Genomic DNA, 13,404 nt, shown 5'->3' on the forward strand with positions numbered 1-13,404 from the left:
TTTCAGGTTTCCTAGTCTGTCACCAGAGCACAACTTCCTACAACATGCTTTATTTACTTCTGGCTCTTTGCCAGTCCAGCACTTTTGAACTCAGTACTCCACTCTAGCAATAATTTCTCTGACCTTTCTTCTCTCTCCTATCATATATAGTATCATGGAATAGCATTCTGATTTCATCTCATCATTTCCTTGTTCAGAAAATTCCAGGAATTGCCCACCTCCAGTGAACTCTTGTGACTAATCAGAAACTCTCCATACTTAAGAAATAACTGTGAAATGAATAAATGACTCTAAACACATTTTCTTTTACAGCTGGTGCCTGCCTTAAGTTCTGTTATTCCCATGTCAATGCTTTTTAAACCTTTACAACTGCAACTAATAGGAAGAAATTCTTTTTATATTGTGACCTGCTATGCATGTGTGTGTGTATGTCTGTACAAAAGTTTCACAAAACAATACATATTACGCTGTGCGATACATTCTGATGTTTTCTGTTCTATTTTTAAAATACCAATTATGACACACTAAATTGATTTCATTACTGTTAATGGGTTATAATCTACAGTATAAAAGTACTCTATGCTCCTTGGATTAATATGTGATACTGCTCTTGACAAGTGCTTTGAGAACAAAACAGTCTTTGAGTGTTCTGTTCCTCACAGTCTGAGCTCCAGGTATGATCTTTACAGCTATCTAGAGATCACTTCTTACCGTATCGCACCATAGCACTTAGAATCAAGTCCTCTTCCCACTTCTATCTTTTGAAATTCAGGACACAGTTAAATAATCACAAAGTATCCTCTAGATTTCTATTTCTTATGTTGTCTTGATAAATGTTAGTGGCATATAAATAAAAATTTCCAGGCCTAATTTTAATCAGACCACTTGCAGATGAAAAGTAGTTAGGCTAAGTAGGTATGGTCATATTTTTGTTTCTTTACATATCTTAAGAACATGAGCTTTGTTGCTTGATCATCAGGGATCCAAATCCCAGCTTTGCCAAATTACTTCAGCTGAGTAAGTTATTTAACCCGGGCCTCCGTTCCTGTATCCATACATTGGAAAATAATAATTTCAACTTCAAAGGGTTTGAGGGCCTAAATTAGACCATGCAAGTAAAGAGCTTAGTACAGGGCCCCGGACACAGAAGTGCTCCATGAATGGTAGTGATATTTTATTACCATAAGTAAATATATCTCAAACATCCTTTTAGGGTCATAAAGCAAGGTTCAATCATAAGAACAAAAGTAAGACTTCTTTTTTCTTTAAATATCTAGCTAATTTCTGTAGTTGGATTATTTATAACATAAAATTCCACTGCTAGTTTTATAAACATAAATATCCCTAAGGAAAGGCTCTATTTGTGGCACTGGATAATCATATGGAATGTTTAGTGAAACTAAAAGATTATGTATATATGCAATAACTTGCCTGGTCATTTATTCTCATTCCTGTTTTCTCTTAATTAAAAAGAAAACTGTTTTAACCACAAACACCTGTATGTTGAAGTGTTCTTTAATTCAGCAAAAACACTGCACACGATACGTATATAACACTCAAGATGTACGTGGAGCTGCTTTTGAACAAGACGGAGCTCAAGCTCTTCGTTTCAGCCTTCCAAGTCAAAGCCTTGTTCTAGTTGCTTTTACATTCCTCCTTACCTTTATTTATCCACACCCTTATGTTACCTAGGTCTTGCTACTTCTAGAGTGTTTTTGATTGCAGGAGTTTGACAGTTAACAGTAAACAACTACATTTCCGTACAAAACATTGCCCCCCCCCCCCCCGCAACCTGTTCAATTTAGCACAGCAAAACAGAGTATCTCGTCCTTTCTCCCGGAAACGGTGGCCCAGACTGGATCAAGCACAGGGTAGTTGCAACCCTTCTCAAAATTATTTAAGAGGCAGTGATCAAGATTCCCCTAGCTCCAGCTCAGTCATTTGCTTAAGAGGGCTGCGTTATGCATTGAGAAAAAGACTTTTGACAATTTAACTGAACCCAAACAGGAAACCTCTGGAGATTAACTTTCAGTCACTACACTCGAGAATGTGCGTATGCGTGTTGGGGGACCGGGGGACCAAAGAAGGCAGACAGCCACAGACCTGCAACAGGAGGTAGAAACAGAGGAGTCGGCAAGAGGCGGAGACAGACGCGATTTAATCCTACCCCTGGACTGGGGGAAAGGGGGGCAAAGGGAAGAAGACGCGTTCGAGAAGCCGCACCTCGCCAGGCCCGCTGGCGGCCCCGCCCACCCGGCTGACCCCCAGCTCCTGACGGCTCCTGGGCACCCTGGGCCCCTCGGTCCGCACAGCCCCTTTCGTCACGTCCGGGGGCGGGCCAGGGCGCCGGGGGCGGGCTCGGGTGGGGCTGGGGGGCCGGGCTGGGCGGGGGTGGGGTTGTGGTGGTGCTTCGGGTGACAACGGTCAATAATGAAGGTGGCTGCGGCGCGGCGGCAGGCTCAGCTGCGCCGGGCGGGGGCGGCGCCGGGGCCGCGCCTGTAGGACCTCGGGGCCGGCGCGGCGAGATGGGGACCCGGCGCGGGGAGTGAGGTGGCGGCGGCGGCGAGCGGAACTTCAGCCAGAGGGGCACTCCCGCTTCCCCCTCTGGCTCGTCAGCTTCCACCTGCAGCCCCTCGGCCCCCGCGTCCCGCGGGACCGGGACGGCGACGGCGGGGGCATGTGGCGCTGGGTCCGGCAGCAGCTGGTAAGTGCCTCCTCTCCTCCCGGCCGTCCGCCGCCGCGCGGCTTCTCGGGCCCGGGCGGCGGGGAAGGGCCGGCGGCGCGGAGCCGAGAGGCCCGGGCGCGGGCGCCGGGCTAGGCCGCGGCGAAAGCGGGCGCGGGGCGCACAGCTCCCGCACGAATCTCGCCTCCGAGCCGGGGACGCCGAGGCCGGCGGGAGGCGGCTGCTTCCTGCCCGCGCTTCTGGTTTCCCCGGTTCTCGCCGCTCCTGGGCGCCGCGGCCGCGAGCGGGGGTCCCGAGCGGGCTCGGCGTCCTCCAAAGGAAACAGGGCGAGGGAACGGAAAGAGTAGGTTTTGGGGAGAGACGAGAGGCTTCTGTTTCCTGCCCCTAACAATTTGGGACACGTTTGGGGGAAGGGGAGGACTTATCTTCAGCTCCCTCTTGTCACTGTTTTCAGTTAGGGTGTCACGATTCATGTTGCGTTAGTTATCAAGGAGGAGGGTACCTTATCTAATGTAACCATTCGCCTCAAAAGAAATTTTACTCAAGCTCTAAGTGAGGGAAAGAGAAAATATTCCAGCACCGCGTCTGCTTTCGGAAAAGAGGTGTACCAAAGTTATGAAGGACTGTTTTACCCTTTTATCTTGTCCTCACCCCACCCCAGTCAAACTTTTGGATGTGAACCCTACTTTTTCCCACTCTCTCAAGGCAGTTTGAACGACACAGGTTTGGAACCGGTGGTTAACTTCTGAGTTTTACTGGAACATCTGGAGGAAAAAAAACCTTAGAAAAGGGTGATTTAAGGCACATAAAAAGCGCCACCTTTCCCAGAATTAATTCAGAGAGAAAAATCTTTCCTGCCTCCTGGCAACTACGGCCGAGAAAATACAGCACTAACGCGACAGTGACAATGAGGACAGAAATTGTTCTTAGCTGAAGAAGCCTAACCTTATCTCCATGATGAGGTCTTTTGCTGGTTGCTGCTTAATTTCTAAATCGCATTAATTAATTCTTCTACGGTTCAGTGTTCTCATTTCCTGATTCGAAAGGCAATGCAGCAAAAACGGTTTTTGTGGCACTTTAAAGATTTTGTGGGACCAGTGCATTGATACCTCTTTTTCCCTGCTCTCGAGCAGCATTTTAATGTTAAATCTGTTTCAGAGCCAGCCTTCTGTTAATTCATTTTGTAAAGGGCATCACTCAGGAAAGTATTTTATAGATAAAACTGAAACTGCCTGCCGCTCAAACAAATGTTGGCTTCCTATTTTTAGCTAATTGTAAATTCAGGTATCACACACACACACACACACACAGGCCTTATTAGGAAATTAAGCTAATGATGTCATTATAATACCATACTGTAATACCTTGGCCTTGTTGCTATAAGCCATAGCACAACTTGACTCTGAAAGTTAATTATTACAGGTCTGATCTCATGCTTTTGATTTGCCGGTCTACATGTGGAGAAGATTTATTTATCTAATACTGTTTTTGTGTGGTAGGAAGATCATTCTAAAATGGTTTCCTTAAAGCTTTTCCTAGTAGATGAAGACACCGCTTCTAAGTGTTAGGTATTTCCGCTAACCTGAATAAAATCTCGATTGTATAACCACTCTCATCTTCAAGACAGGCAATCTGGTAATGTTTTTTAAAATGGCTTCAAATGAACACAACTAAAAGGAAGGGCAGGAAGTTGTATGGTTAATTTACAAGACACCTGCCTTACTGGGTGATTAACAAGTTGAACAAGTTGCTGTGCATAAAAAATGCTATCTCTGACATTTCGCTGCTCACCTCGGTGGTTTTACTTTTAAGTTATCAGATCTCCTAAGTATGTAATCAGATCTGTGCCAATGTAGGACTTTGTATCTCTGATTACGTTTGTACAGTCACTTAAATTATATATATGGATAGTGGGTACAAAGAGTAATGAAAGTATATTTTGCTATCTTGGGCATAAATGGCTATTTTAGTTACTACACCAGGAATTATTCAACTCAAAGTTAGTTTAGATTATACTTCCATTTGCTCAATGGATTTTGTCACCATGTCTTTTAACATTCTTAAAGATTCATTTTAAAAATTCAGGTTAAGTGGGACAAATTTGGGGAAATTAAATTGCAGGGACAGATTTTTTTTAAATTATAAACACTTTATTCATTATATGAATCCTGATTTTTAACAGCTTAGGTTGTCTTGCCAAAAAAAGTTTTTTGTCATTTTATTACAAAAATAATTCCTATGCTCTAGTAATTTGTAATTTAAAAACACTTTGACTCCTTATCTCCACAAAGTATTTTCATTTCTTGACACAATGAGAAAACTCAAAAGGTTGATGTTCTTCAGCTTGGGAAAGCGGAGTGGAAAGAAAAGATTGGCATATCCTTTTTTGTTTATCTTTTGTTCTTTTTTTGGCTTACAGTGCTAAAGTTAGTTTAAGAAAATTCTAAGCAAAATTTCTTATGATGTTTTTCTGGTACAGTTAGTATTCATAGTATACTCATTTCTGACAGCATATTATGTCTGTTAATCCCTTAGAGATGACAACACCTTGATTATAGTAGTGGTAATGCTATTAGCTACTCACTATATTCTAATATTTGGATTTGTATGGTAGCCATTAACCACATTAGCTATTAAAATTAAATTAGAAATTCATGTGCTTATTAGCTACCATATTGGACAGTTCAGAGTAGAACATTTTCTATTATCACAGAAAATTCTGTTGGACAGCACTTCTTTAGACTTTTTTTATTTTAAAGTAGGCTCCACGCTAGGCATGGGCTTGAAGTCACGACCCTGAGATCAAAACCTGAGCTGAGATTAAGAGTTGGATGCTTAACCAACTAAGCCACCCAAGCGCCCCACTTCTTTAGACTTTTAAATGAAAGTCTTTGGTAATGTGTATTTTAGTTGACGTGTAATATTTCTTTACAGGACAGTATAATGCTGTGCTTTTAAAGCATTTACTGTGTGCAGACATTATAATGCTAAATACTGGAGATATTAATGTAGGCCTTATTCATCTCTGTGTGTTCAGTGTCTCAGTGTACTTGACATAGAGTAGACATTGGGTACATGTATGCTGACTAAATGAATAGGTAAGGGAAGAAAGAATGAATCCATAGTATTTCTTCTGTGTTTAGAGATAAAAATGACAAAATTCAAGATTGACCACTCCAGAAGAAAGCTAGAAAAGTACTGTAATTTTATAAAAATATGACTTAATCTTGCCATACCAGGATGCTGTTTCTTAAATTGTTCTGTAAAGTAGTGCCTTCAGATTTGTGTTGGCAATAGCGAAAGGGCTGGTGAGATTGTCTTCTGATTCGCTTAGAAAGATGGCAAGCTGTTAACCTAAACTTTCAACTTTCTGTTCTCTCACACTTACCAAACTTGTTTATATCTGTATTTAATTCTTCCCTTTCCACCTGTCACAAAAAAGGGTGTGACTGTCCTCTTTTCCAAACTAACCAGTCCACTCGTGCTCTTAATCTTGTTCTTTCATCCTGCTCTCCATACCCCCTATCAGTTATCTATAGTATGTTTACCCTAGTCTTTTCCTTCAACATGTGAACATGTTCAAGCCTCCCTCTACTATTTTACTTTGCCCTGTACTAGTAGCTCTCAAATTCTTTTCAGTTTTCTAGAAAATAGATGTGTGTAATTGTGCTGTCCAGTACACTTGAAATGTGGCTAGTTTGAATAAAGATATTCTTAAGTATAAAATACACACGGGTTTCAAAAACAGTACAAAAAATAATGTAAAATATCTCAATTTTTATGTTGGTTACATGTTAAAATAATATTTAGGATATATTGGGCGAAGTAATATTCAATTAATTTTTCCTGTTTCTTTTTATTTATTTTTCTAATGAGGTTACTAGAAATTTTAAAATTATATATGTGACTTGCATTTGTGACATGTTATATTTCTGTTAGTGGTGCTGCGTAACATTAAAAGTGTGTTCGTGTTTCTGTATAGCACACAATATAAGTCTAGGTATCTCACTCACTAGACTGTAAATATGTTTGTCTTGTTCATCTTTATATCCCTTGTACTCAGGACAGCAGCTGGCCCGTTCATTGTAGGTACCCACCCACCAAATGTTGGTTGAATTAATGAATGAGTATCATATTTATTTCAGCGTCAGTTTAGAAGTACCTTTGTTCTTTGCTTTTCTCTCAAGAGTAGGAAAAGGAGGCACAGGCCTATGGTAGTATTATTTTGGTGTAGCTAAGTAAGTTTTAACCTCAGGAATTAATGTTTAAGAATCTAGATCTTTGAATATTTGCTCCATTTATCTCTATCTTTAGACACATATTCTTAGATATCCACTTTTTCATTTAATAGGGAGGTCAAGCATTAAAGGAATCCCAAGTATCCCAACAGCACTGAAATAGGGACCTTGCTTAGATCCTCCAAAAGAACCTTATGATTGCTATTATTGTCATTAAATACCCCTTCAATCCCTGCAGTCTGTGTTCAACATAGCAGCCACAGTGATCTTATTAAAAACACAAGTTGGATCATGTAATTCTTGCGGTTAAAACCTTCTAAGGATTTGCTTTCTTGCCCAGAGTAAAAAGGTCTGCGCTTGATCTGTATCTCTTGTGTACCGTCCCCCCATGTTGACCCCCCCCCCCCAATCACTTGTCCTCTCCTACCACTCTTCCCTCACTTTGCTTTTTTCACACTGGCTGCATTGCAATTCATCAAAAGTGTTAGGCATACTTCAATCTCAGGATCTTCACCCTGGCTGTTAACCTCTGCCTGGAATGCCACCCTCCCCAACTTCCCCCACCCCCTTATCTGCTGGTTCCTTTACTCCCTTCAAGTCTTTGTTCAATTGTTACTTATCAATGAGGCCTTTTTTGGACATTCAATATTAAACTGTAACCCTTCCCAGTACTTCCCTATCCCTCTTACCTGCTTTTTATTTCTGTAAGTACTTAACACTATTTAACATACTCTATAATGTACTTGTCTCCTTTCCTCGTGAAGGCAAGGATTTTTGTCTAGTTTTAGTTCATTTATTTACTCATTCACTCGAACATTTTCTGAACAGCTACTCTGTGATAGCATGTTGCTGGGCTCTCAAACACAAAATAAAGCAGACTTGTCCTACTTGGTCTTCTAAGATCTCTTCATCCCAAATGGATATTTGGATTGTTGTGATTTTTTCCTATTACAAAATATGTTGCAGTGGCCATTCTTATGTCTATGTTTTTGGGGTTTTTTAAATTGAAACACTTAGAAGTGGAATTGCTGTAATGGGGTGTGTACATTATAACTATTACATGTATTGCCAAATTATTTTCCAAAACGTGAGAGTTCCCCTTTCCCTACCTCTTGGTCAACACTTTGTACTGTCAAACTTGAAGAAATTTACCAATCTGGATGGGTGTGAATTGTAATTTATTTTGTTCTAATTTGCATTTTCCTGATTGCTAATGAGATTCAAGTGTCCTGTATTTCATTCACATGAACAGATTGCTCATTTTTCTATTGGATAGTTTGTCTTTTCCCTATTAGTTCTTTCTGTAGTCTGTATTCTAATTCTTTGTTGTGGTTGTAAATATTTTCTTCCAGTTCACCCCTTGTATGTATTTAACTTTGTTGATGGTGTCTTTTTTTGATAGAGAAATTTTAAATTTATTTGTAGGTAAATTTACTAGGACTAATGATTTTGGTTTTTATTAGTTGTTTAGATATTCCTTTCCTATACCAGCATCATAGAGCTGTTTTTCTAGTGTTTTCTTCAAATTGTCTTAAAATTTAGTTTTTCAACATTTAGGTGTCTAGTATATCTGGAATTGATTTTTATGTATGGAAAAGAGAATATACTTTCTCCCACATGGAAAGTTATTTGTCCCAGTACTTTTTATTGAATGAGCTATCTTTTCCCCACTAATGGATGTTGTTTGCTTTCTCTGTTATATGCCAGCATTCTCTTGCAAATATCATGTTCTCTTCCTAGATTGTCTGTTTAGTTGCATTCACCTGTTGATCTGGTGCACCAATAATGCACTTTTTTGTTAAGTTTTTAATTTTGATTCCAGTGTAGTTAGCATACAGTGTTATATGAATTTCAGGTGTATAATATAGCGTTTCAGCAATTGTATACATTACTCAGGGCTCATCATAATAAGTGTACTCTTAATCCCCCTCACTTATTTCACCCATCCTCCCACCCCTCCCCCTCTGGTAACCATCAGTTTGTTCTCTATAGTTAAGAGTCTGTTTCTTAGTTAGGCTCTTTCTCCTTTTTTTTCTCTTTGCTCATTTGTTTTGTTTCTTAAGTGAGATCATATGGTATTTGTCTTTCTATGACTGGCTTATTTCGCTTAGTATTATACTTGCTAATGTTATACTTGAATTATACTTGTTGCACATGGCAAGATTTCATTCTTTTTTATGGCTGAGTGATATTCCGTTGTGTATATGTAACACATCTTCTTTATCCATTTATCTATTGGTGGACACTTGGGCTGCTTCCATAATTTCGCTATTGTAAATAATGCTGCTATAAACATAGGGGTGCGTGTATCCCTTTGAATTAGAGTTTTTGTATTTTGGGGGTAAATACCCAGTAGTACGATTACTGGATCATAGGATAGTTCCATTTTTAACTTTCTGAGGAATCTCCATCCTGTTTTCCATAGTGGGTGCACCACTTTGCTCTCCTACCAGTAGTGCACAAGGGTTCCTATTTCTCCACATCCTCTGCAACAGTTGTTTCTTGTATTTTTTATTTTAGCCATTCTCACAGGTGTGAGGTGATATCACGTTGTGGTTTTGATTTGCATTTCCCTGATGACAAGTGACGTTAAGCATCTTTTCATGTGTCTGTTGACCATCTGTATTTCTTCTTTGGAGAAATATCTATTCACGTCTTCTCCCCATTTTTAAATTGGATCATTTGTTTTATGGGTATTGAGTTGTGTAAGTTCCTTATATACTTTGGATACTAAGCCTTTAACGGATATGTCATTTGCAAATATCTTCTCCTGTTCAGTAGGTTGTCTTAGTTTTGTTGATTGTTTTCTTTGCTGTGCAGAAGCTTTTCATTTTGATGTAGCCCCAATAGTTTATTTTTGTTTTTATTTCCCTTGCCTTTGGAGACATACCTAGAAGAAAACTGCTACCTCCAGTGTTGGAGAAATTACTGCCTTTTCTCTCTTCTAGGATGTTTATAGTTTCCAGTGTCACATTTAGGTCCTTAATCCATTTTGATTTTGTAAGATTGTTTTGGCTGTTCCGAGTCTTCTGTGGTTCCATACATATTTTAGGATTATTTGTTCTAGTTCTGTGAAAAATGTTATTGGTATTTTGATGGGAATACATTAAATCTGTAGGTTGTTTTGGGTAGTATGGACATTTTAACAGTATTTGTGCTTCCAATCCAAAAGCATGGAATATTTTTCCACTTGTTTGTGTTGTCCTCAACACCTTTCTTCAGTGTTTTATAGTTTTCAAAGTAGGCTTTCACCTCTTTGGTTACATTTATTCCTAGGTATTTTATTATCTTTGGTGCAATTGTAAATGGGATTACTTTAATTTCTCTTTCTTTTGCTTCATTATTAGTGTTTAAAAGTGCCAGAAATTTCTGTACATTGATTTGTAACCTGTGACCTTACTGAATTCATTTATCAGTTCTAGTTCTTTTTTGGTGGAGTCTTTAAGGTTTTTTTATATATAATATAATGTCTTCTGCAAATAGTGAAAGTTTTACTTTCCTTACCAATTTGGATGCCTTTTATTCTTTCCTCTTGTCTGATTTCTGTGGCTAGGACTTCCAGTTCTATGTTAAATCCAGTATTGTGTTAAATAACAGTGGTGAGAGTGGACATCCCTGTCTTGTTCCTAATCCTAGGAGAAACATTCTCAGTTTTTCCCCATTGAGTATGATGTTAGCTGTGGGGTTTTATATTGGACTTTATTATGGTAAGGTATGTTCCCTCTAACCTTACTTTGTTGCAGGTTTTTACCATGAATGGATGTTGTTCTTTGTCAAATGCTTTTTCTGCATCTATTGAAATGATCCTATGGTTTTTATCCCTTCTTTTATTGAAATGATGTATTACATTGATTGACTTGTGGATATTGAACCACCCTTGCATCCCAGGGATAAGTCCCACTGATTGTGATGAATCATTTTTTTAATGTATCATTGGATTTGGTTTGCTAATAGTTTGTTGAGCATTTTTGCATCTATGTTGATCAGAGATATTGGCCTATAGTTCTCTTTTTCTGTAGTGTCTTTATCTGGTTTTGGTATTAGGGTAATGGTGGCTTCATAGAGTGAATTAAGTTTTCCTTCCTCTTGTATTTTTTTGGACTAGTTTGAGAAGAATAGGTATTATCTCTTCCTTAAATGTTTGGTAGAATTTACCTGTGAAGCCATCTGGTCCTGGACTTTTGTTTGTTGGGAGTTTTTTGATTATTAATTCAATTTCACTGCTGGTAATCTATCCAAGTTTTCTATCTCTTCCTGAATCAATTTTGGGAGGTTATGTTTCCAGGGATTTATCCATTTCTTCTAGGCTGTCCAATTTGTTGGCATATAATTTTTCCTAATATTCTGTTACAGTCGTATATTTCTGTGGTGTTGGCTGTTATTTCTCCCGTTTCCTTTCCGATTTTATTTATTTGTGTGCCCTCTCTCTCTGTCTTTTTTTATGAACCTGGCTAAAGGTTTATCAATTTTTTTGATCTTTTCAAAGAACTAGTTCCTGGTTTCGTTGATCTATTATTTTTTTTTTAGTTTCTATTTCATTTATTTCTGTGCTGATCTTTATTATTTCCTTCCTTCTACTAATTTTGGGTTTTGTTTTTATTTTTTTGGATCCTTTAGGTGTAAGATTAGGCTATTTGGGATTTTGCTTACTTCTTTAGGTAGGCCTGTATTGCTATAAACTTCCCTCTTAGAAAGCTTTTGCTGCATCCCAAAGATTTTGGACATTGGTGTTGTCATTTTCATTTGTCTCCATGTATTTTTTTATTTTCTCTTTGATTTCTTGGTTGACCCATTCATTGTTTAGTAGCATGTTATTTAACCTCCATGTATTTGTGTGCTTTCTAGGTTTTTTCTTGTGGTTGATTTCTAGTTTCATAGCATTATGGTCAGAAAAGATGCATGGTATTACTTTGATCTTTCGGAATTTGTTGAGACTTGTTTTGTGGCCTATTATGTGATCTGTTCTGGAGAATGTTCCATGTGCACTTGAAACGAATGTGTATTCTGCTGTTTTAGGATGGAATGTTCTGAATATATGTTAGATCCACCTGGTCCAGTGTGTCATTCAAAGCCAACAAGTTTCCTTGTTGATTTTCTGTTTGGATCATCTATCCATTCATGTTAAGTGGAGTGTTATGCACTGTCTTAATTATAGTATTTTTATAAGTCTTGATGTCTGGCTGAGCAGAACTGCCAGTCCTTTTTTTTCTTTCAGAATTGCATTGATCTTTACTATTCCATATGCTATTTTTAATCAGTTTGTCTAATTCTGGGGAGAATCTTTCTAGGATTTTGATTGGCTTTGTATTGAATTTGGTAAGTTTCTCTTCATATTTTTTTCTTTGATGAGGTAGAAGCTATGGATTGTATTTCATTATTTTCTACCTATACCTGTATATTGAGTATCTCTGTCCACGTACAAATAATATAGGGATTTAACTCCAGTATTTCTTCTCTCACCTTCCACATTACTATTATGTAATAGTTTAGTTCTACTTTTTTCCTTTTATCAACTTTATTAAGACTTAACTCACATATCATATGGTTTAAAATATTCAGTTTTTTAGTGTATTCATAGAATTGTGCAGCCATCACCACAGTCCAATGCTTTATACCCCCTAAAAGAAACTCCCTGCCAATTAATTCCCACTTTCCATTCCCCCAAACTGCTAGCCCCCAGCCCTATTCAATCACTAATCTACTTTCCACCTCTCTCAATTTGCCAACTATGGAAATTTCATAGATATAGTATCATATAGTATTTGGTATTTTGTGACTATTTTCTAGCATAATATTTCACTTAGCAGAATGTTTTCAAGGGTCATCCGTGTCGTAGCATATATTAGTAATTCATCCTTTTTATTGTCAAATAATCCATTGTATGGATATACCACATTTTGTTTGTGTTCATCAGTTAGTGGGCACTTAGTTTGTTTCCACCTTTTGACTATTAGAAATAACACTGCTTTGACCACTGATGTACAAGTCTTTGTGTCCATGTGTATTTTCATTTCTCTTGTGTGTGTATACCTAAAGAGTGGAATTCCTGGGTCATATGGTAACTCTTTTTAACTTTGTGAAGAATTACCAAATTGTTTTCCAAAGTGGCTGTACCATTTTACATTCCCACCAGCAATGTATAAGGGTTCCAATGTCTTCATATCCTTGTCAACACTTGATTTTTTTGTCTCCTTTTAATTATAGCTATCATGGTGAGCCACATTGTGGTTTTGATTTAAATTTTGCTAATAACTAATGATTTCAAACATCTTCTCATGTCCTTGTTAGCCTGAAATGCCTATTCAGATCTTTTTGTCCGTTAAAAAAATTTTTTTTAATTAAGTTTTTTTATATTCTGGATACAAGACCCTTAACAGATACATGACTTGAAAGTATTTTTTCCTATAATGTGTGTTCTAGTTCTTCTTCTCAAAACATTTTCTTAATTTTTGGCAGTTACTCATTTTTATTTTCTACAAAGAC

At 38.1% G+C, this 13,404-nt stretch overlaps 1 protein-coding gene across 5 annotated transcripts in view; it reads left to right on the forward strand.

Annotated features, from left to right (window-relative positions):
• Positions 1-2,410: 2,410 nt before the first annotated feature.
• Positions 2,411-13,404, forward strand: part of ATP11B (ATPase phospholipid transporting 11B (putative)) — a 112,941-nt gene continuing 101,947 nt past the window's right edge. For 3 of the 5 annotated variants that reach the window (XM_045776690.2, XM_045776691.2, XM_087861421.1), the window contains exon 1: positions 2,411-2,704. In XM_045776690.2, the coding sequence (XP_045632646.1) occupies positions 2,678-2,704 (27 nt within the window). In that variant the 5' untranslated portion in view covers positions 2,411-2,677. The remainder of the gene's footprint in view (positions 2,705-13,404) is intronic. The other 2 variants (XR_015724140.1, XM_045776689.2) reach the window with 1 other exon arrangement.

This window comes from Ursus americanus, chromosome 4 (genome assembly GCF_024610735.1).
Source record: "Ursus americanus isolate L20-20 chromosome 4, mUrsAme1.1.p, whole genome shotgun sequence".
Taxonomy (NCBI): domain Eukaryota; kingdom Metazoa; phylum Chordata; class Mammalia; order Carnivora; family Ursidae; genus Ursus; species Ursus americanus.